At 38.6% G+C, this 25,638-nt stretch overlaps 1 protein-coding gene across 1 annotated transcript in view; it reads left to right on the top strand.

Annotated features, from left to right (window-relative positions):
- Nucleotides 1–25,638, top strand: part of LOC138077595 (multidrug resistance-associated protein 1-like) — a 92,481-nt gene that overhangs the window by 18,925 nt on the left and 47,918 nt on the right. Inside the window, exons 5-12 of the mRNA XM_068969683.1 lie at nt 5,034–5,211; nt 12,515–12,769; nt 15,226–15,291; nt 21,345–21,482; nt 22,846–22,992; nt 24,648–24,732; nt 24,828–24,894; nt 25,300–25,426. Coding sequence (XP_068825784.1) covers nt 5,034–5,211; nt 12,515–12,769; nt 15,226–15,291; nt 21,345–21,482; nt 22,846–22,992; nt 24,648–24,732; nt 24,828–24,894; nt 25,300–25,426 — 1,063 coding nt within the window. The remainder of the gene's footprint in view (nt 1–5,033; nt 5,212–12,514; nt 12,770–15,225; nt 15,292–21,344; nt 21,483–22,845; nt 22,993–24,647; nt 24,733–24,827; nt 24,895–25,299; nt 25,427–25,638) is intronic.

The following is a 25,638-nucleotide window of genomic DNA, read 5'->3' as shown; positions in this document are numbered from 1 at the left end:
TTGTTCTTTGCTGCAACCTTTTTGGAATAGAACTTTATCAACCAAGGTCAGTTCAGTTCAGTTCAGTCGCTCAGTCATGTCCGACTCTTTGCGACCCCGTGAATCGCAGCACACCAGGCCTCCCTGTCCATCACCATCTCCCGGAGTTCACTCAGACTCACGTCCATCGAGTCAGTGATACCATCCAGCCATCTCATCCTCTGTTGTCCCCTTCTCCTCCTGCCCCCAATCCCTCCCAGCATCAGAGTCTTTTTCAATGAGTCAACTCTTCGCATGAGGTGGCCAAAGTACTGGAGTTTCAGCTTTAGCATCATTCCTTTCAAAGAAATCCCAGGGTTGATCTCCTTCAGAATGGACTGGTTGGATCTCCTTGCAGTCCAAGGGACGCTCAAGAGTCTTCTCCAACACCACAGTTCAAAAGCATCAATTCTTCGGTGCTCAGCCCTCTTCACAGTCCAACTCTCACATCCATACATGACCACAGGAAAACCCATAGCCTTGACTAGATGGACCTTAGCCAGCAAAGTAATGTCTCTGCTTTTGAATATTTTGAATATTGCATAGGAACCTGGAATGTCAGGTCCATGAATCAAGGCAAATTGGAAGTGGTCAAACAAGAGATGGCAAGGGTGAACATCGACATTCTAGAAATCAGCGAACTAAAATGGACTGAAATGTGTGAATTTAACTCAGATAACCATTACGTCTACTACTGCGGGCAGGAATCCCTCAGAAGAAATGGAGTAGCCATCATGGTCAACAAAAGAGTCCGAAATGCAGTACTTGGATGCAATCTCAAAAACGGCAGAATGATCTCTGTTTGTCTCCAAGGAAAACCATTCAATATCACAGTTATCCAAGTCTATGCCCCAACCAGTAACGCTGAAGAAACTGAAGTTGAACGGTTTTATGAAGACCTACAAGACCTTTTAGAACTAACACCCTAAAAAGATGTCCTTTTCTTTATAGGGGACTGGAATGCAAAAGTAGGAAGTCAAGAAACACCTGGAGTAACAGGCAAATTTGGCCTTGGAATGTGGAATGAAGCAGGGCAAAGACTAATAGAGTTTTGCCAAGAAAATGCACTGGTGATAGCAAACACCCTTTTCCAACAACACAAGAGAAGACTCTACACGTGGACATAATCAGATGGTCAACTCTGAAATCAGATTGATTATATTCTTTGCAGCCAAAGATGGAGAAGCTCTATACAGTCAATAAAAACAAAACCAGGAGCTGACTGTGGCTCAGATCATGAACTGCTTATTACCAGATTCAGACTCAAATTGAAGAAAATAGGGAAAACCGCTAGACCATTCAGATATGACTTAAATCAAATCCCTTATGATTATACAGTGGAAGTGAGAAATAGATTTAAGGGCCTAGATCTGATAGACAGAGTGCCTGATGAACTATGGAATGAGGTTCGTGACGTTGTACAGGAGACAGGGATCAAGACCATCCCCATGGAAAAGAAATGCAAAAAAGCAAAATGGCTGTCTGGGGAGGCCTTATAAATAGCCAAGGTAATACTATATAAATATATATATGCATGTATTTATGTGTGGGCTTCCTTTGTGGCTCAACTGGTAAAGAATCCACCTGCAATACAGGAGACCTAAGTTCAATCCCTGGGTTGGGAAGATTTCTTGGAGAAGGGAACAGCTACCCACTCTAGTATTCTAGCCTGGAAAATTCCATAGACTTTGTAGTCCATGGGGTTGCAAAGAATTGGACACAACTGAGTGAATTTTTGGAACTGAACTTTATCAGCCAAGCAAATAATAATACATAATAATACATGTATTTATGTGTAAATATAGAGAAAATATTTAAGTAATTTCTGTTTCTAATAGTGTCCATATGCAAGGATTCATGAGCAGACAGTAAAATTGAGTCTTTGATTATATGTCTCCTTGATTATATGCCTCCAAGGGTATAAGGAAAGATTTTTTTATTAACCAATTATTATAAATTTTTTGTTTTGAATGTTTTCAATTTGGAGTTTTTAAGAACAATTTAATTCATGAAAATAAAATTAATTCTGAGTTGCCAGATCCCAAATCACATCCAGGCACATATTTGGCCCATATTTCTTAAGCACCTACTATATGCCAAACGACTTCCCTGGTGGCTCAGACGGTAAAGCGTCTGTCTACGGTGAGGGAGACCCAGGTTCGATCCCTGGGTTGGGAAGATCCCTTGGAGAAGGAAATGGCAATCCACTCCAGTACTATTGCCTGGAAAATCCCATGGACAAAGGAACCTGGTAGGCTATAGTCCACGGGGTCGCAAAGAGTCGGACACGACTGAGCAACTTCACGTTCACGTTATATGCCAAACTGTCCTAAGTAGCCCATGGGAATTGAGCAAAAATCAAAAAGTCCCTGCTCTGATGACACCTAGAAGGGAGAGATAAACAATAAATGAATAAGTATAAATTTTATTAAGAGGTAATTACTGCTAAGGAAAACAGTACAGTGAGGTAGCGACACTGGTCACTGGAAGTTGCTGTTTTCTGTGAGGTGGTTAGGGAAGACATTGGTTATAATGGTGAAACTTAACACAGTTCTGAACGAAGTAAGGGAGAAAGCCGAGATATATCTGTTGCAAATAGGAAGAACAAAGAGAGCTAAAGCTATGAGACAGCAGCATGCTTGGTATTTTTGAAGACTCATAGGACACAAGTGAGTGGAGCAGGGAAGCTGAGAGGAAAAGCGGTAAGACTGAGGTCTGATATATACATGCGTATATACCATGCGTAACATAGACAGCTAGTGCAAAGCCGCTGTATAGCACAGGGAGCTCGGCTCAGTGCTCTGTGATGAGCTAGAGGGATAGGTTTGGGGGCTGGGAGGGAGGCTCAAGAGGGAGGTTAATAAATATATACTTATAGCCGATTTGTGATGTTGAAAAGCATAAACTAACACAACATTGTAAAGCAAGTATATTCCAATTTAAAAAAAAAATAAAGACATTGTGGGGGCAGGGAGAAAAAAAAGATTGAGTGTGGGCAGCTAAAAAGATGTTGAAAGGCCTTACAGAATGTGAGTGGGGCTTCGCCAGTGTTTCGGCAGTAAAGACTCTGTCTGCAATACAGGAGATGCAGGAGACTCAGGTTCAACTCCTGGGTCAAGAAGATCCCCTGGAATAGGAATTGGCAACCCACTCCAGTATTCTTGCCTGGAGAATTCCATAGACAGAGGAGCCTGGCAGGCTGCAGTCCATGGGGTTGCAAAGAGCTGGACACAACTGAGCAATTCAGCACACATGCAGAGAATGTGATGATACAGGCTTTCATTTCGTGTTAGAAAGGAAACCTCTGGAAGATTTTGAGCATAGAATGATATCATTAGACTGCAGTTTCATAGGAATCACTCTAGTAGCTATCTAGAAAATGACGTAAAGAGGAGCAAGAGTGGAAGAAGCAGCTGCTATTAGCCAACTATGGTAATCCAGGCAAAAGTCAATGGCAGCTTCAAGATTGCGGCAAGGAAGGTGATAGTGGTCAGATTCTGGCTTTATTTTCAAAGTAGAGTCAACATTATACCTTGATAGTTGAATGTAGGTTGAGAGGAAAAAAAAAGGAGTCATGGTGCCTTCAGAGTTTTTGTTTGTCACAAGATGAATGAATTACCATTTACTGACATACAGAAGGCTCAGAAAAGAGTAAGGAGAGCAATTTGCTAAATTTGAAATACGCATTAGATTTTCTGCAGAATTAAATTAACAGACCTGACTGCCGTCCTTTGGAAAGATTGTTTATATGGCTGGCCTCAGGCTGGCAATTAGAACTTGAATTTCAGGAGGGTTCCCACTTACCCTAGTTGATAAGAGTAGTTCGATGTGACCAGACTGTTTTATACGTGATCCATGCTGAATTCCTCCTTTTTTTCTGAGAGTTTGGAATTTTAGCCTGTGTTAGAAAGAGGGTACCCTGGATGCTGAGTCTTTAAGGGGCTTCCTTGTTGTTGTTCAGTCACTAAGTCATGTCCGAATGTTTGCAACCCCATGAACTGCAGCATGCAAGTCCTCCTTGTCTTTCACCATCTCCCGGAATTTGCTCAGACTTGGTGATGCCATCCAGCCACCTCATCTTCTGTCACTCACTTCTTGCCCTGCCCTCAATCCTTTCCAGCATCCGGGTCTTTTCCAATGAGGTGGCTTAAGGGGAGTGCCCACACCATCATGGATATCTGGGTCATTAAGACTTTTTTTGTAGAGTTCTTCTGTGTATTCTTGCCACCTCTTCTTAATACCTTCTGCTTCTGTTAGGTCCATACCATTTCTGTCCTTTATTGTGCCCATCTTCGCATGAAATGTTCCTTTTGTATCTCCAGTTTTCTTGAAGAGATCTTTAGCCTTTCTCATTCTATTGTTTTCCTCTATTTCTTTGCACTGTTCACTTAAGAAGGCTTTCTTATCTCTCTGTGCTATTCTCTGGGACTCCGTGTTCAGGTGGATATATCTTTCCTTTTCTCCTTTGCCTTTTGCTTCTCTTCTTTTCTCAGCTATTTGTAAGGCCTCTTCATACAACCACTTCGCTTTCTGGAATTTCTTTGTCTTTGGAATGGTTTTGGTCATCACCTCCTGTACAATATTGATGAGATTACCGTGTGAAAACTATAAAATACCTTTCTACCCAGAAGCCTGAGAAGCTAAGTGTTGATTGAGTGTGAGTGTGTGCTCAGTCACTCAGTCGTGTCCGATTCTTTTGTGACCCCATGGATTGTAGCCTGCCAGGCTCCTCTGTGAATAGGATTTGCCAGGCAAGAATACTGGAGTGGGCTGCCATTTCCTCCTAGAATAGAACTCAGGTCTCCGGCATCTGGCCTTATTTATATAAAGCGTGAGTGAAAACAAAGGGAGGAAGGATGCAAAATTGGACAAGTGGATAAAAAGAGTAGGCCAGAATGTGTGTGTGTATGTGTGTGTGTGTGTAACATTTTGACAGTACTTAGTTCACACATGTATTTTATTACTTTGGATGTTTAACACTTCTTCCCTTTTCTCAATTTGTATATGACCTTCAGGCAAATGATCCTTTTCTGTGAACAACGCCCAGATTTTAGCTGGAGTGGTTATGGCTATGCTTTGGCGCTTTTTGTTGTAGTCTTTTTGCAAACCCTGATCCTTCAGCAATACCAGCGTTTTAAAATGCTCACTTCAGCAAAAATTAAGACAGCTGTAATTGGACTGATCTACAAAAAGGTAAGAGATTTAAGAAATTCCAAGTTTCTAAGTGGACTGTGTCCAATATGTGCTTTAAAATAAGGGATCTGAAAAAATGGAAGCAGTATTTTAAAAATTTCTAGCATGCTCTTTGAATATATATTTATTTTGCTGAAAAATAACTTTGACTCATCAATATTGGTTACATCAATTTCTTTACAGGGTCCTCTCTCTATATTTCCTGAAGCTTCTAGTCAACCCTAATGCCTGAAACTAAATGATGTTCTTTGTCCACTCTTCATGTCACTTAACTCCTCCTCAGAAAATGAATGGAATTGACTATTTCATGATTGTCTGTATTTATGTATCAATAAATTAATTTCCATGGTCATTTTCCTTCTACATAATACCTTTTACTTCTTCCTCTGCTCACTCTACTTTTTCATGAAACAAAGCCATACTTCTCTACAGAGTTGTTATATATTTATCTTTGAGTCTAAGCCCCCTCCTACTGACCCCAAAAGCTGGTTGACCCTTATACCTAGCATAACTCTAAAGTTTAATTTGTCCTTTCTTGAAAATGCAGTTTTAAATGTCACCTCTTTATCATTCAGAGCATATTTACATCATAATTATAAACAATTAAAAGGCTTCCTCCTTTCTGTTGTTATTACTGAGTTATTCAGTCAAAAATATATTTTGCCCTCTTATTCTGTAGTCCTCTGTCAATCTGTCGGACACAACTGAGCGACTGGAACTGAACTGTCAATCTGTGCTCTTCAGATTTGGAATAGGAACTTAACTTACCTATTGTACCTTTATCATCTAAGACAGTGGCTTTCACATATTTTTATAAAAGTTGGAAGACTGAGTAAATGAATAAATGAGCCATTACCTTCAAAACTAGGGGACTATTAAGCATACATAATAAATGTGTGAAACTATCAATAAATGCAGATGTTTTAAGAAATCAGATGAGCAGGAAATTTACAATATTTGAAGGCAGTTAAGGAAGGTTTCACATAGAAAGGAGCCTTGAAATAATCTTTGGGAAAACTGTAGGATTTGTTGACCTGGACATGAAGTGTCACAGATCATTTGGACATATTAGGCCAAAATGGAGGCAGCAAGTGATTTTAGAGATTCTAGAATGATCCAAGCCCAAATGAGCCAGAATATAACTGAACTTGCAGTGAACCTAGCTCTGTGCGAAACTGAAAGTGTTAATTGCTCAGTTGTGTTCAACTCTTTGCGACCCCTTGGACTGTCCATGGAATTTCCCAGGCAAAAATACTAGAGTGTGTTGCCATTTCCTTCTCCAGTGGATCTTTACGACCTAGGCATTGAACCTGGGTCTTCCGCATTGCAGGCAGATTCTTTACCATTTGAGCCACCAGGGAAGTCCTGTATAATTAGCTCTGTGTCACAGTGCTTTATTGACTATAGCCAAAGCCTTTGACTGTGTGGATCACAATAAACTGTGGAAAATTCTGAAAAAGATGGGAATACCAGACCACCTGACCTGCCTCTTGAGGAACCTGTATGCAGGTCAGGAAGCAACAGTTAGAACTGGACATGGAACAACAGACTGGTTCCAAATAGGAAAAGGAGTATGTCAAGGCTGTATATGATCACACTGCTTATTTAACTTCTATGCAGAGTACATCATGAGAAACATTGGGCTGGAAGAAGCACAAGCTGGAATCAAGATTGCCAGGAGAAATATCAATAACCTCAGATATGCAGATGACACCACCCTTATGGCAGAAAGTGAAGAGGAACTAAAAAGCCTCCTCATGAAAGTGAAAGAGGAGAGTGAAAAAGTTGGCTTAAAGCTCAACATTCAGAAAACAAAGATCATGGCATCTGGTCCCATCACTTCATGGCAAATAGATGAGGAAACAGTGGAAACAGTGTCAGACTTTATTTTTTGGGGCTCCAAAATCACTGCAGATGGTGACTGCAGCCATGAAATTAAAAGACACTTACTCCTTGGAAGGAAAGTTATGACCAACCTAGATAGCATATTAAAAAGCAGAGACATTGCTTTGCCAACAAAAGGTCTGGCTAGTCAAGGCTATGGTTTTTCTGTGGTCATGTATGGATGTGAGAGTTGGACTGTGAAGAAAGCTGAGAGCCAAAGAATTGGTGCTTTGAACTGTGGTGTTGGAGAAGACTCTTGAGAGTCCCTTGGACTGCAAGGAGGTCCAACCAGTCTATCCTAAAGGAGACCAGTCCTGGGTGTTCATCGGAGGGACTGATGTTGAAGCTGAAACTCCAATACTTTGGCCACCTCATGCAAAGAGTTGACTCATTGGAAAAGACCCTGATGCCAGGAGGGATTGGGCGCAGGGAGAAGAAGGGGACGACAGAGGATGAGATGGCTGGATGGCATCACTAACTCGATGGACATGAGTTTGAGCAAACTCCGGGAGTTGGTGATGGACAGGGAGGCCTGGCGTGCTGCAATTCGTGGGGTTGCAGAGTCAGACACGACTGACCGACTGAACTGAACTGAACTGAACACACCCCAGATACAGGGTCAGAGAGGCTGTTTGTAATTCTACAGGTTGTAACTTCTGAGAAATACAAATATAGAGAAAAGATATGAAATACAAATATTAAAGAATCTAGGAATCAGTTTAAATGCTAACATCTGTTTCACATATATGGCCTAAAGGGAACAGGTCTTCACTCATTGATTAAGGCCTTGGAGTTTGGATATAGGATTTGAATGGATTTCTTTGGAAGGAATGATGCTAAAGCTGAAACTCCAGTACTTTGGCCACCTCATGCGAAGAGTTGACTCATTGGAAAAGACTCTGATGCTGGGAGGTATTGGGGGCAGGAGGAGAAGAGGACGACAGAGGATGAGATGGCTGGATGGCATCACGGACTTGATGGACATGAGTCTGAGTGAACTCCAGGAATTGGTGATGGACAGGGAGGCTTGGCGTGCTGCGATTCATGGGGTGGCAAAGAGTCGGACACGACTGAGCGACTGAACTGAACTGAACTGAACAAGTATAAAAGAATAGACAGCAGTAGAAATTGAAGCAAACCATCAGAAATGAAAAGGAGAGTCAAGTCTTGTGGGTGAGCACATTATAGCAAGAGCAAGGAGACCCTGGAGACAGTGTAAGGGGAAGAGCATCTGCAGGAGTGAGACTCTACGGGTCTTTAGAGATTGTTTAACAACAGAGAGCATTCTAAGATCAGAGGGGTCCCGTGGGTCCTGCAGTGTGGATTAAAATGTGATTCTTAGTCCATCAGACAAGCAGCAGAAGCCATTAGTCAGTGACCTGTAGTGTTCAGATGCCCTGGGTAGCCTATTGCGGTGACACGAATATAAGGCAGTCTTGTGAATCTCTTATCCTATGTCTGCTTTCCAAAGGGACTAATTGGGGTTATTAGATCTCTTGTCTCCTTTACAGATTTTAGGATTCTGACGTTTATCATGTTTCCATAGCCTCAGCTCTCATTGATGACCAGATAACTCATATTCATCTGACATTGGCACTCCTTCATCAGGAATTCATTACTAGACTTGGGTAAAGCTAGTTTCACATCCTTTTCCTGGTGAGGAGGGGAGGTGTTAGAAAGCTCTTTATCTCTACCCATCCGCATGACTGTTGCTACTCTAGTGAAGTTCAAGGGACTTCATTTTTAAGGTTTGTGGGGAAGAACACGGACCTCTTTCTACTTGACCACTTCATGAGTCTTTGGGTCTCAAAACTCAGTTTTGTTATTCCTTCACTCCCAATTACAGGCTCCATGAGAGTTTTTGAGGACTAAGAACAACATATGTTTCAAAAGCAGCATCAGTTAGTCCTGTGCTTAATGTGGGCAGCCTGTGGGCTCTTTGTCAAATGCCATCCAGTAGAAGTTTTTGTGATTTTTAAATTATTCTATATCCACATTGTGCAGTATGGTAGCTACTAATCACATATGACTGTTGAAACTGAAAACCTGGCAAGTAAGAGCAAGGAAGTAAATTTTTAATTTCAATTAAATTTTATATCCATAGTTAGACTGTCTACATTTGTGCCTCAAGGATATTCTTTCCTTAATTGTGGGAAGAATATAGTATAAAGAAAATTGATAAAATTCTTTTTCCATTCTTTAAAATAGAGATACTTAAATGTGATCAGAAAGAGAAGAGAGAATCCTGGCATACTTTTCTGCATCCAAAAGAGCTGAAGAAAATGAATTCTCATAGATTTATGAGGATTCACCTTTACATACACCATGACTCATTAGAAGTATGGTAACCACTGGGATAAAAATGTTTAGGGCTCTTCCAGCTCTAAATTATATAATGTCTATGACTCAGAGCTAGGGTGGTCAGGAAAAATAGTTCAAGAAATAAATATATGAACCAGGGCTGTGGCAAAAAAATTCAGCAAAGAACAAATATATGAGGGAGAATGTGAAATTGCACAGCAAATTTCATAATCATGTGACACAATGAACCATTACTGAATTGAGGTCAGTAATAAACAAGATATTTCCAGTCCATAAAAAGGATTCTTGAGGCTGGGAGCCATATATGCTTTATCTGGGCCTTTCTATGGCTTCCCTGGTGGCTCAGATGGTAAAGACTCTGCCTGCAATGCAGGAGACACAAGAGGCTCAGGTTCAGTCCCTGGGTCAGGAAGATCTCCTGGAGAAGGAAATGGTTACCCATTCCAGTATTCTTGCCCAGATAATTCCATGGACAGAGGAGCCTGGCGGGCTATGGTCCACATTTTCACAAAGAATCGAATACGACTGAGCAACTAACACTTTTTTTAGAGCAAATGCAATCAATGACATGAATGAAGTTTCAAAAATTAAGGCGTCACAAGGTTGTATTAGCAGTCTTCCTGAGTGGGACCCCAACAAGGGTCCTTCTGCCTAGTGCCCTTCGAGCATCTGAGTTCTGTTCAGAAGCGAAGGAAGGTGTTATTCTTTGATCAGATAATGAAGAGGTGTGGGCCTGTTCTCTTGAGCACCCACTCCTCCAATAGGCAGTAGGTAAGGCTGCTTTATAGGGATCTCTCAAAATGAGGTTCTTGCGGAATTGGAGCAGGGGCAGCTGGGCTGCTTAGGCTCCAGATGGCAGTTCCCGGAGCAGCGTCTCTGCACGTGGCCTGCAGCTACCATCTTGGATTTTGTGTCACACATGGCTTCTGAACGTGGACGCCCAGCTGAGGTGTAGGCTCGGCCGTTTCATTTCACAGGAGGAATCCTGGTCTGAAGGGCCAGATACAAGGCTCTGCACATGGCCTCCCTGTGAGCAAATGAGAATAGACTAAGTGCTAGGGAAAAGGGGATTAAAAAAAAAATTAAAAAGGTAAGACTTTATTTTATTACCCAATTCCCTGAGAATTATTAATGGCCTTTGCTAATGACAGTTGTGCTTTGTGTGTTTTCCTAAAGGAGGGCATTTATTTGATTCCTTCGGTAATTTGATTATTTTGAACTACCCAGTCTTTTAGTTTTTACATAAGTCAGTTTATATTTTCCTTCTAGAAAAGTAGGATAAAGTGTTTGTATTTGTTTATAATAGTAAGTTGGAGGTGGATGCTATTAGAGATCAATGGATCTCACTTAAAAAAATGCTGTAGTCTTAATGAAATGAGAATAACTGTTCTTGGATTTCCATTGTTTTTCTTGGCCACATTAAATGGTCAGTAACTTATTAGGGGAGATTAAAAAGCTGCCTTTGGAGGAGACATAGCTAGAAGCTTAACTATCGTAGTGTATTTTTTCCTTTTTTTATTTCCTCTTATGGGACCAGTATTTATTCGGTCGTATCATCAGCACCATACCTTGGAAGGCAGTATCAGAAAATTAAAGGATTCAGCATTGCAGCAGCCATCAAGGTTAGGAGGATCCTGACCCCTTGTGAACCTCCCAGGGTTGTGCCTTTCCTCTGCTGGCCCCATAGACTGCCATATGCCCTGAGCCCATGGGTTTTAAGCTAGGGAATGTTAGAAGTGTCCCACTGAAGGCCCTGCCTACTCATTTTCCAGAGGGGCTTTTTCTCTGGACTTTGTATTAGTCATTTATTGAGTGAAGAGAACTTGAGTGTCCCCTGTATCCTATTTACCGTTGTTAGATCTAGCTCTCAATCCTGTCTCTCTTTAAATCAGTGTGGTAGGAGTTTCTTAAAACTTTTGGCATATGGTGGGACTTTCACCTAATTTCTGGTATGAATATCAATTTCCTGCTTATTTTACAGTTGTTGATGCATTTTTCCTGGGCATTCTGAGCTTCCCAGGCTTCCCTTGTGGTTCAGCAGGTAAAGAATCTACCTGCAATGTGGGAGACCTGGGTTCGATCCCCAGATTGGAAAGGCCCGTGGGGAAGGACATGGCAACCCACTGCAGTACTCTCGCCTGGGGAATTCCATGGAGAGAGGAGCAGGACAGGCTGCAGTCCATGGAATCGCAAAGAACTGGAGACGACTCTGCAACTAACTTTCACTTTCACTTTCATGCATTTTTCTGGGAATTTTAAATGAGTGGGAAATTAAATAAATGAATTTCTAATATTAGCCTTAGTAAGAAATTACCAGTAGTTAACCTTAAGTATTCAGTTCAGTTCAGTTCAGTCGCTCAGTCGTGTCCGACTCTTTGCGACCCCATGAATCACAGCACGCCTGCTTCCCTGTCCATCACCAACTCCCGGAGTTCACTCAGACTCAGGTCCATCGAGTCAGTGATGCCTTAAGTATATTGAATTCAATATACAAATATTAAATGACATATACAGAGGGAAAGGGAGAATTAGGCCTTGGAAGAACAGAGAAGATGTATTTCCATCTTCTAATGAAGGCTTTTCAATACTCTTACCTCATGGCCCTTCTTAGCTACTGTTACACTTGTGTGTGTGTGTGTGTGTGTTTGTCCCTCAGTTGTGTCCAACTCTTTGCGACCCCATGGGCTGTTGCTGGCCAGGGTCCTCTGGAGTGGGTAGCCATTTCCTTTTCCAGGGGATCTTCCCAATCCAGGGATTGAACCCTGGTCTCCTGCATCGCAGGCGGATTCTTTACTGAGTCCTTGGAAGCCCTTATAATCAGCCTGTGTGTAGGAGGGGAGTGGACTCCACTACTAGACTGTAATCTCTTTAAGGTTGAAACTATATCATTAAAAAAACAGCTTTCATTAGATTTTCATTGATTCACCTGTATACTCTGTATTGATAAACTTTAGATGATTTAGTAAGGGTGCCAATGAATAGAAAGGAAGCTCAGAGCTAGAAATCTTTTTAGTTTTAGTTAAAAGTTATCATTGTTTGACTGTAAAGATCCTGCATGATCTACAGAACTGTAAGTATTCTGCTTCTCTTTTCCCAGGCCCTGCTTCTATCTAATGTTTCTAGAAAACAGTTTTCTACTGGGGAAATTATTAACCTGATGGTAACAGATGCCCAGCAGCTCATGGACTTGATGACAAACATCAATCTTCTTTGGTCGGCTCCTTTTCAAATCCTGATGGCCGTATCACTCCTTTGGCAAGAGCTGGGTCCAGCAGTGTTAGCAGGGGTGGCGGTCCTTGTGTTTGTTATACCAATGAATGCTTTAGTTGCAAATAGAATGAAAACGCTGAAGGTAAGAAAATGATTGCCTCATGTTACCTGTGTCAAACAGAAGCTTGAGTTTCCAGACTTGATAATAAGCATCTAGCTAATTCTCTCAATATGGAAAGTAGAGGCTTAAAATGGATATAATACAAATTAATCATTCATTTATTGAATGAGTATTGATTGAGCATCTATCCTGTCAGTCACTGTGAAAGGCACATAAAGTATAGGAGTGAAGAGAATTGACAAGTTCCAGCTCTCTTTGGATTATTGGGGGAGAAAGGCAACAAACAAGTAAATAAATAGGTAGATAGCATAATGCCTGGTGTTAATTTGTGTATGAAGAAAGATAATTAGGATAAAGTGATAGAGTAACAAAAAATTTCGTTTCACAAACAAGGTCTGGAACATCCTCAGGAAAGATATGATGTATCAGCTGAGTAAGGCAGCAATCCATGTGATGTCTGAGAAAAAGATATCAGGCAAACAGAATGGTGTGTATGCAGCCTAGAGGTGGGGGCATGCTTGGTCTGCCTTAAGAAGTGGCAAGAAGGCTAGTGAGCTAAAGTGAGCGAGGCATGGCTGCGTGCAGCCAGGGGATAGTAAATGCTTAACTGAATTAATTTTAATATTCTTCCTCTACATTCAGTTAGTCATCTTACTATCAAATATATTTTGACATCTGCTATTTCCAAGACAGTGTGTACTATGCTGTACTGTAGGAATGGGGGAACAGGACCAAGACATAGTTCACTTCTCCGAAGGAGATCACACTGTAATGGGAGAGACAGATGGTTTCCCATGTTAAAGTGACAAAGAGAGATGCAGATGTGTTGCTTATGACAATCATTTTATTATTTAAAATGAATAAAGGGCAAACAACATCTTATGTATGGACATGGAAATGAATCAATCACTATTAGAGGAAAAAGTAAATTGGAGAAACACACACACGCACACACATATCTATATATCTATATATATATATGTGGACACTTCCCAGGTGTCTCAGTGGTAAAGAATCTGCCTGCCAATGCATGAGTTGCAGGAGACGCAGGTTCGATCCCTGGATTGGGAAGAGCCCCTGGAGAAGTAAATGGCAACCCACTCTAGTATTCTTGCCTGGGTAATCTCATGGAGAGAAGAGCCTGGTGGGCTACAGTCAGTGGGGTTGAAAAAGTGTTGGACACGACTTAGCGACTAAACAACAAAAATGTGTAATATGTATGCCATGCATTTATATGGTGTGTATATATATGTATATATGTGTGTGTGTATATATGTATATATGATCCAGTTTTTAAAATGTGAATATACCTTTGAACATGAATATATATATATAAAGTGATATATTTATATCACTATTTATATAGTGATAAAGATGTATAAACATAGGTTTGAATGTATTTGTAGGAACATAGAAATAACCTAGAGATAAAACACTAGTCTTTCAAGAGTAGTTACCTGTAAAGTGAAATTAAATGGAAGGAGGGAAGATTTTTTTACTTATTACTTTAATACATTTAGAAGCAAAGGATTTATACCTTCTTTTACTTTTTTCTGAATTTTTCAAATAATTACCCAAAAGCCTAGTTTTTAAAGATAAGAACTAGGAAATAACATATAATTATAAAATAATTATGAATTACTAAACACATGGGTATTTAGAATAACAGATTTTTAAATGAATAATTTTAAAATATGTTTTTTAATATTCTGGATTTTACATAATTGTAAGTTAAACTTTTAGGAATGGAATTACATTATCTGGAATTTATCTAGAGTCCTAAAACATCCAAAGAGACTCCAATATTATGTACAATTATTCTAAATAAAAAATATACTTTAATCACACAAAAGATATAAAGGATGTTAGCTTGTAAATGTGTACTTTGTTAGATATACAAGTGCATATTATTCCATATAACATAATTGTGGCAATATTATTGGAGAAAATCCTTAAGATGAAATGATCAAATGATAATAAGTATTATAAATAAAGTTTTATAATATAAATAGTATGCTATATAATACTTATATAATATTTGCAAAAAAAGTTGGTATGTATATATATATGTATGTATATATATATTTGTGATAATAGAAGTACCACAGGAATAAAAATAAAGATTTACATACATATAATTGATAGAGTTTGGGGAATTTTTCCTATTTTGATTGAATATAAATATTTTTATTCCATTTATAACAAAATTTTTCTGAATAAATATTATATTTTCTACTCTTTTGCAAAGTGTACACCTTGTTTTTATTTTACTGCTGGCTACTTTTAGGTTTTAAAGTATCTATTTATAACTGTTATCTAATATTAACAGAATAATGTATGAATGTTATAATATAGTTTTTTTCAACTAAATATTATATAAAATAGAGGAAGTAAATTGCATTTTAAAAAATAGTTATGTAAATTAAAGTATTAGCAACTTTTGTCAAATATACTGTCATTTTCTTTCCATTATATAGAAAAATCAAAGGAAGAACAAGGACAAACAGATAAAACTGCTCAATGAAATCTTACATGGAATTAAGGTAATAAAAAAAGGACATGCATTTAATTTATCTATTTAGAATATAGCAATAAGCTAACCAATAAATGAATCACTCACCATTCTCAATATCAAAATAATGAAATATGTATAATTTTGAGAGAGTAATTTAGATTTCAAATATATAAGATTTCTTACATTGAAATAGCATTTAAATAAAGCCAAATAAAATGTAAGGTGCTTTTTTTTGTTCTCAACCAACAACTAAACACAAATATCTCAAAAGACACAAAATGTTACTCGTTTTAAAGACAGAAATTTGGAATGAAGCAGTGAAGAGTGGCAGTTACACTGTCATCAGTGTGAAGGTAGATACATGGGGAAAGTGATGAGAGGCCATTCAGTTTCTTTTATACATCATACATTGCTCAATCATGTCTGACTCTTTGTGACTCCAGGGACTAGAGCTGCAAGGTGCCTCTGTTCATGGAATTTTCTGGGCAAGAATACTGGAGTGGGTTACCATTCCCTTCACCAAGGGATCTTCCCGACCAAGGGATCAAACCCAGGTCTCCTGCATTGCAGGCGGATTCTTTACTGTCTGAGCCACTTACCTGGCTATTCTATGAAAAGTATGTTACTGATTATTTGTTTCCTAGAAAAACTACCTCCACTCCACACACCTAACATTTTCTCTGTGATAAAATGAGTGAAGCCTTATACATTTTGCATAGAGATATCCCTCAATTTTGGGGAAGGAAATGGCAATCCATCCAGTGTTCATGCCTGGGAAATCCCATGGACAGAGGAGCCTGACAGGCTACAGTCCACGAGGTTGCAAGAGGAGGACACAACTTAAGACTAAACCACCACCACATTCTTCAATTTACAGTGGCTTTATATCCTGATATACCCATCAGAAGCTGAAAATATCATTGTTGAAAATGCATTTAATACACCTAACATAAGGCAATGGCACCCCACTCCAGTACTCTTGCCTGGAAAATCCCATGGGTGGAGGAGCCTGGTAGGCTGCAGTCCATGGGGTCGCTAAGAGTCGGACACGACTGAGTGACTTCCCTTTCCCTTTTCACTTTCATGCATTGGAGAAAGAAATGGCAACCCACTCCAGTGTTCTTCCTGGAGAATCCCAGGGACGGGGGAGCCTGGGGGGCTGCGGTCTATGGGATCGCACAGAGTCAGACACGACTGAAGCGACTTAGCAGCAGCAACATACTTATTACCATAATTTAACATATACTTACATCACTTACATTAGACTACAGTTGGGCAAAATCATCTGACACAGAGCCTATTTTATAATAAAAATGAAAGTGAAGTTGCTCAGTTGCGACCCCATGGACTGTAGACTACCAGGGTCCTCTGTCTGTGGGATTTTCCAGGCCAGAATACTGGAGTGGGTTGTCAGTTCCTTCTCCAAGGGATCTTCCCAACCCAGGGATCAAACCTGGGTCTCCTGCATTGTGGGAAGATGCTTTACCATCTGAGCCACCAGGGAAAGCATTGAAAAGTTCACTAATTTATTGAATACTGTACTGACAGTAAAAAACAGACTGGTAGTATGGTTGCAGAAAGCTTAGTAGTATATTGGTTATTTATGCTTTAGATTGTGTGGCTGCCCAGCACCATGGCAGAGTATTATATCACATAGTAGTAACCTGGGAAAAACATCAAAATTCAAAATTGGAAGTGCAATTTCTACTGAATGAGTATTGCTTTCACACTGTCCTAAAGTTGAAAAATCCTAAATTAAATCACTGTATATCAGAGATCATCTGTGTATAATTTCAAATCCTATTGCACTTAGATTATAGCTCATCAGATTTTTCTAAAGCACAAAATTTGCAAAGTTCACATGGAATTTCCTCCTGACATTTAAAACTCCATTGGATATTTCCATCTACCTGCAATGTGGGAGACCTGGGTTTAATCCCTGAGTTGGGAAGATCCCCTGGAGGAGGGCATGGCAACTGACTCCAGTATTCTTGCCTGGAGAATCCCCATGGACAGAGGAGCCTAGCAGGCTGTAGTCCTTGGGGGTCACAAAGAGATGGACACAACTGAGTGACTAAGTACAGTGCAGTTCAGTTGCTCAGTCATGTCCTACTCTCTGTGACCCCATGGACTGCAGCACTGCAGGCTTCCCGGTCCATCACCATCTCCCAGAGCTTGCTCAAATTCATGTCCATTGAGTTGCTGATGCCATCCAACCATCTTATCCTCTTCTTCTCCTCTGCCCTCTATCTTTCCCAGCATCAGGGTCTTTTCACATGAGCCAGTTCTTTGCATCAGGTGGCCAAAGTATTGGATTTCAGCTTCAGCATCAGTCCTTCCAATGAATACTCAGGAGTGATTTCCTTTACCATTGACTGATTTGACCTCCTTGCAGTCCAGTCTCAAGAGTCTTCTCCAACACCACAGTTCAAAAGCATCAATTCTTCAGCACTCAGCTTTCTTTATACACAAATAAATTATTTATCCATGGAATAAACCCATTGTATGTACACAATGATTCACCTTAGAATCCGTAAATGATACAGTGCATTGTGCTGTATAACATGTTTACAAAAATATACATTACTGAAGCGAAAGACATTGTTAGATTGAAGATACCTTGAAAGGAGACTGATATCCATAAATGGCAACAAGATTGCCTGGAGAAACATCAATAACCTTAGATATGCAGATGACACTACCCTTAAGGCAGAAAGTGAAGAGGAACTAAAAAGCCTCTTGATGAAAGTGAAAGAGGAGAGTGAAAAAGTTGGCTTAAAGCTCAACATTCAGGAAATGAAGATCATGGCATCTGGTCCCATCACTTCATGGGAAATAGATGGGGAAACAGTGGAAACTGTGTCAGACTTTATTTTGGGGGGAATCCAAAATCACTACAGATGGTGATTGCAGCCATGAAATTAAAAGACGCTTACTCCTTGGAAGAAAAGTTAAGGCCAACCTAGATAGCATATTAAAAAGCAGAGATATTACTTTGCCAACAAAGGTCCATCTAGTCAAGGCTATGGTTTCTCCAGTGGTCATGTATGGATGTGAGAGTTGGATTATGAGGAAAGCTCAGTGCCAAAGAATTGATGCTTTTGAACTGAGGTGCTAGAGAAGACTCTTTTTTTTCCCCATCATTCCCCCTTTTTTAAAAATTTAAATTTATTTTAATTGGAGGCTTTGTATAGAACAGTCTTTTGGAGAAGAATCTTCAGAGTCCTTTGGAATGCAAGGAGATCCAACCAGTCCATCCTAAAGGAGACCAGTCCTGGGTGTTCATTGGAGGGACTGATGCTGAGGCTGAAACTCCAATACTTTGGCCACCTCATGCGAAGAGTTGACTTATTGGAAAAGAGTCTGATGCTGGGAGGGATTGGGGGCAGGAGGAGAAGGGGACGACAGAGGATGAGATGGCTGGGTGGCATCACCGACTCGATGGACGTGAGTTTGGGTGACTTCCGGGAGTTGGTGATGGACAGGGAGGCCTGGCGTGCTGCGATTCATGGGGTCTCAAAGAGTCAGGCACGACTGAGTGACTGAACTGAACTGAACTGAACTCAGATTATTCTATAAAGTCACACATCCTCAAATTATATGATCCAGACGCACCTTGCACTTCTTTGTGAGTTAACTGAGACCCCCAGCATCCATTAGAAAATAGTGATGTATGTTTATATGCTGTAAGTATTGATATTCATAAAATGAAATTTGCTTTATCAGTAGGACCAAGACAATGTAGATAAAAGAAATTTTCTCAAGATCTAAGCAAAGTTCAAGATTTAAAATAGCAGTCCCAGCAGTAAATACACTAGAATATTGGAAGAGGTCCAAATGGAAATCAGGATAGTTTAAAAGTGGGAGCAGTTTGTATCCTTGGTGTTTGAAAACAGGTGTCATAAAGCCTCTCTCTAACATTGATAATAGCTTAGCATTTATCAAACATTTTCTGTATGTCACGCACTGTACTTATCCCTATATCTGTTTCCTCATATAATTCTTATAAACCTAAAGAAAAAGATTTCTCATTTTCATTTTACAAATAAGGAAACAAAGTATCTGAGCAGTTGAGGGTCATGTCTAAGTTCACAGAGCTGGTAAGAGATTATTAGAGATTTCCAGAGGATTCACGGACATATAGATAGATAGATAGATAGATGATTAGAGAAACAAAGATTTAGTTTAAGCAACTGGCTTATGAGTATAGGCAGTGACATGTCTGAAATCTGTTGAGCAGGCTGGAAATTCCTGCGGGAGTTGATGCTAGAGCCTTGAGTCTGGAGGCAAAACTCCTTCCATCTCAGAGAACCTTAATTTTTTCTCTTGAGGCCTTCAACTGATTAGATTGGGCTCACCCATCTGAGGGGATTCCCAGGTGGCTCTAGTGGTAAAGAACTTGTCTGTCAATGCCAATGCAAGACATGTGAGAGATGAAGGTTAGATTCCTAGGTCAGGAAGATCCCCTGGGAAAGCAAATGGCAACCCACTGCAGTATTCCTGCCTGGAAAATCCCTTGGACAGAGGAGCCTGGCTGGGTGCAGTCCATAGGGTCGCAAAGAGTTGGACACAACTGAAGCAACATAGCTTGTTACCACCCATTTAATGGAGGGCAATCTTCTTTATTTAAAGTTTAATGGTTTAAATGTGAATCAGATCTAAAAATTACCTTCATAGTATCATCTACTAGTATTTGATAAAATAACTGGGCAACATAACCTAGCCACATTTACACATAAAACTAACCATCACAGAAAACTAAGATCATGGCATCCAATCCAATCAGTTTATGGCAAATAGATGGGAAAACAATGGAAACAGTGACAAATTTTATTTTCTTGGGTTCCAGAATCACTGTGGTCAGTGACTGCAGCCAGGAAATTAAAAGATGCTGTTCCTTGGAAAGAAAACTGTGATAAATCTAGACAGCATATTAAAAAGCAGAGACATCATTTTACTGGCAAAGGTCCATATAGTCAAACGTATGGTTTTTACGGTAGTCATGTGTGGATGTGAGAGTTGGACCATAAAGAAAGCTGAGTACCAAAGAATTAATGCTTTTGAACTGTGGTGTTGGAGAAGACTCTTGAGAGTTCCTTGGAAAGCAAGGAGATCAAACCAGTTAATCCTAAAGGAAATCAACCCTGAATATACATTGCAAGAACTGCTGAAGCTGAAGCTCCAATACTTTGGCCACCTGATGCGAAGAACTGACTCTTGAAAAGACCCTGATGCTGGGAAAGATTGAAGGCTGGAGGAGAAGGGGTGACAGAGGATGAAATGGTTGGTTGCTTTATCAAGTCAATGGACAAAAGCTTGAGCAGACTCCAGGAGACAGTGAAGGACAATGAAGCCTGGTGAGCTACTGTCCATGGGGTCACAAAGAGTTGGACGTGACTGAGCAAATGAACAACATAAGAGGCCTGGAATTTGAATGTAGGTCTGTCTAACTCTAAAAAGTATGTGGTAAGCCATTGCATGATTCTGCTTCTCCATGTTTTCCATTTCAGGAAATAGTTTGCAATCTCAAAACACCTGTAACCTTTCGGAAAATGGCTTGACATCCCAAGACATAAGTTTTCAAGAAGTTGGGAGGCCGGGGGAGAAGCTTAACTATTAAAAGATATGAAAAGAATAGAATTGAGAGTTGGACCAGTGGAACATTTGTCAGGATTAAACTAGACAGAGGGCTTCCCTGGTGGCTCAGACATGTCCGTAATGCATCCATGGACAAAGAGTCAAACATACCTGAGCGACTCTCACTTTCACTTTCAAGCTAGACAGAAACTGCTATGGAGCTCCAGGAGCTGGGATGTTGTCAAAGTCTGGCTCAGGAATAAGCTAGTAGTGGGTAAGAGAGACAAGAGTGGGGAAATGGTGATTTCCTCCACCTACTCACCCTAGAAAAACACCACAGGAAATATTATGACTCAGTCGAAAACAGGAGTAATTTACTTCCTGGGTACCGTTTTCACCTTCACAGTTATGAGTGTGTGTGTGTTACAGTGTGTGTATTTGTACGTGTGTATGCTTTTTTATTTCTTCTATGATATTGATTGTCATCATCTGACTTCTTTACAGATTCTCAAACTTTATGCATGGGAACCCTCCTATAAAAAGAAGATTATTGAAATTCGAGAACAGGAATTGGAAGTTCAAAAATCAGCTGGGTATCTTACTGTATTTTCCATGCTAACTTTAACTTGCATTCCATTCTTGGTAAGTGTGTATATTATTTCTTGTTTTGATTTTCAAGTTTGGTTTGCATTTTCACCTTCAAATTCCCTGGAATTAAGGTTTCCAAAGTGAAGTCTTCTATATCTAAATTTAAATTTTCAAAAAATGCAGTCATTAATCTGTAGAGATAAGAGAATGAAAGTTTTAAAGATGGGGAAAAATTTTTGGTGCATTTTCATTGGTCTGTATTTTTTATATTTAATAAGATTTTACATCCTTGTAAATTTCTCATAGATTGAACACATGCCATCCTCAATCTTAAAAAAAATATAACCTATACTTCAGAGTTCCTTTTCAGCTCGATTATTTTTCATGATTAATCCCTTTTAAGCAAGACTGAAAGGCACATTACGTAGAGTTGGAAAGGGACATTATTGAGCATTTCTACTGTGTGTCAGACAAATTGTATGCATTTTATTTCATTCTTGCAATACTAAGGTATTACTTTTCTCATTTCACAAGAGGAAATGGAAATAGTTTGGAAATATCCTCAGAGTTATAGAACTAGTATTTTTAGGTGAATTGATATGAATTGAAGTCTCTTTCTTTCTGTCACTTCATGCAAATATTGGGAATCTCATTCTATTTAAAGAGTATAAATTGCCTTGAGATATTGAAACAGTGGCTGGAAGCCAAAGGATAAGAAAACCATGTATAACTGAAGGATCAATTTTAGCCACTCTCAATAGTGATGGGGTCAGGAAACATTCTATATGTCTCCCCTGTTGTTAATTTAAAATATTATTATTTTTTATTTAAACAAACGTGGATATTATGAATGTAAAAGCAATATTTACATTTGGAATACTTTAGTAAAAATAGCCAGTAAGCATTTGCTTAAGACAGTGTTATGTACATGATAAATAGTCAATACAGTCTCATGCATAAATGAACTTTTCTGCCTTTTCTAAATGAAACGTATGCAAGTAAATATAAATCCTACTAGTCATGATTTATTTATACATTCTTCAGTTAATATTAAGACACAGAGAAAGTAAAATTTCTGCATATGAGACAAAAGGTATGCACGCATCACTGGAAAAAATTTACACAAGGAAGGAAAAAATGAACTGTTGTATGTGTTAAATGGGGATAATTACTGTAGTGAAAATGTGCCATGTTGAAGAAGGGAGCTGGACCTATGACATGTTCATAGGATGTCATTATCTAAGATACTTAATTGTATGATCTGTACTAAACATTTATTTCATATTCTTCAGCAATAGTACTAAATAGTACCAAATTTTGGTAAACAACAACAAATGTTATTGAAGATTTCTTTCCTAATTTTGAGTCTGTAATTAATAATTGCACAATTGAAGAAAATTACATGTCTACTTTTAAGGTGTCCCTGGCAACATTTGGTGTCTATTTCTTACTGGATGAAGGAAACATTTTAACAGCCACTAAAGTGTTCACATCTATGTCTTTGTTTAATATCTTGAGGCTTCCTCTGTTTGATTTACCGATGGTGATCTCAGCTGTGGTCCAGGTACGTCCAAATTATCCTTAAACTGAGAATCATTCCTCTACTGAAATCTTTAGTTTTGCATATTTCACTTCTTAATCTTTTTTTTTAATTTTGCTTTTTGTAGTTGTTTTATGCTGCTTTCAAAATTTCCCTAAGTTAATGAGCAATAGAGAATATTATATAATAAAATGAATCATGTTTTCTTTGCCTGTGCTTTTCATGTATAAAAATGACTTTTAAGCATTTCAACATGTGATATTGTTTTCTTTGCTAAGTGTTGGTTCTCTTGTTTAGCTTTTTAAAATGTAGAGTTTGACACTATGCCATCAAATGGTTTATTTTCCGGTTTCAGTTGAAAAATTTTGAGTAAGTGATTTGCACAGTAGTAGGTCTGAATTTTCCCAGGGTTCAGCAAAACTTCATCTGTACTGAAATAATAAACTAGGGACAAAAGTGCACTGATAATATCAGTCTGTCAGCCAACCTTGTATGAGGTATCTCGTTTAGCCTGCTTTTATTGTAATCTCCAATCACTGAAGCCTCTTTAGATGCTATGATGAGTAGAAAGCAGCTAAAACCATAGGAAATCCAAAGAAGTGAGTTCTTTGATCCCTTTACCCCTAGATTTTCTCAATTAAATTTTTTCAATATCAGGTTTGGGTATTCACCCATCAAAACTTTTTCAAGTCTGGGTTCATAAACAAAGTGAATTTTTGCTTACTGGAACTAGCTCTTTGATCTAAGAACTTTTCCTTTTAATTCATAAAAATTGAGATATAGAAATTATATCTGAATGAAAAGTAACATAATTCTATAGTAAATAGCACTTAAGCTATTTTTGTTCCATAATACTGTTTTTATATTCTTTTGCTAATAATCACCAGCAGAGGGCATAGAAGTACTATTGATGCTTTTAGCACATTTCACAGCACACTTCTCTTAAAACAAATATTCTTAGAATAATGGTTCTATTTTGCTTTTGAAACTATATTCTAGCTAAACGTCTGGTATCCCAGAGTGTTTTCCAACTCCTAGTGGTATGCTACTACTGTCACTAAACAAATAAGGAGAACAATTGTAAAAAAAAAAAAAAAGAGAAAGAACCAACCTTGCATACTGGTATGACACACTTGGTAAACAAAATCACAGCTTTTAATTATATATTATCCATTAACAGTAGACATATCCTAACATAAAGTGAATAAAAATGTACTAGAGGTTTCATGCAAGTCAGTATCAGAGGAAAAATGATTCTATTTATCCTATCTGTAGCAAAACATTTATAGCTATTCTATTAATTAAATGTTACCATTGCTAAAATTATTATTTTGTTTATTCTCACAAGCAGATTTCATTCAACCAACCTGAAGTTGCTCTGAAAAACTAATTATTCTATGATTATTAATTAATCAGTTATCATGTTTTTGCTAGAATGTTAAGGAGAATTTTTGGTTTCTAACCTCTCATGTTTTCCTGCATATATATGTTTGTTTTGTTTTTTGATTCTTGAAACTTCTTTTTCTTGATCGATGGACTTATTTATAAACATTAAAACAATGCAAATCATGCTTGCTGAATATTTGTATCAATATCTCCAGTTTACATCAAAAACTTTTAAATGTTTTTTCATTTAACTTCTTGAAACCCAAAAATTCCATTTGTGTTTATTTTGATAGACAAGAATATCACTGGTTCATTTGGAAGACTTTCTGAACACTGAGGAACTTCTTCCACATAGTATTGAAGCAAACTACATAGGAGGTTAGCAGTTCTTTTTTGTGTTTAATATTTATTTGACTTCTGGGCTGAAGACAATTGATTCTAAGATACATTTCTGTATTTATTTTTCTTCCTAGATCATGCCATTGGTTTTATAAATGCTTCCTTTTCCTGGGATAAAACAGGGACTCCAGTATTAAAAGAGTAAGTCATGATTTGGGGAAAATTAAAAACAAAACAAAAAAAAATTAGCATAGATTCTATCATGCTTCATGTGTTTATTTTTTAGAGGTTTTAAGCAGAAGATGAATCTATTGGAATTTGTAGGATTTTTTTAAAAACCTCTCACTACATCTTTCATCTTTATGATTGTTTTACAATCTTGTTTACCCCCTGTTCATTTCCTCTATTTTCTTTGCAGCATTTACTGCTTGCATTTTGAAAGGATGGGTGTTTGTACAATAATGTAGGACAATATGAATAACAGCAATTTCAAGGATGATGCCCCGTATATAGTGACTTGTGATACAGTGACTTTTCTGGGAATATACATTAAAAACAATTATAGCAGAACTTCCTATATCGTCTCTTTCTTTCTTTGTTGTGCAGCTTGAACATAAAGATTCCAGAAGGAGCCTTAGTGGCTGTTGTAGGGCAAGTTGGGTCTGGAAAATCATCTGTGCTTTCTGCAATTCTGGGGGAAATGGAGAAACTAAAAGGAGTAGTCCAAAGAAAGGTAAAGTCACCAATGCATTCTTTGCACATCTCCTGGTGTAATGGACTGCAGCCAGCACATCGTTAGTGTCAATAAGAATTTATCAAGTTGAATTGAAGAACAAAGTATTTAATGAGCATTTCTAGTTTGTAACAAACATTTAAATTTCCACAGAAATTGATTTGCTATGGATGGATTAGTCAGAGCATTCTGTCCTCCATATACTTCAGCAA

This window comes from Capricornis sumatraensis, chromosome 1 (genome assembly GCF_032405125.1).
Source record: "Capricornis sumatraensis isolate serow.1 chromosome 1, serow.2, whole genome shotgun sequence".
NCBI classification, from domain to species: domain Eukaryota; kingdom Metazoa; phylum Chordata; class Mammalia; order Artiodactyla; family Bovidae; genus Capricornis; species Capricornis sumatraensis.
This window is presented reverse-complemented; position numbering and strand designations above follow the sequence as displayed.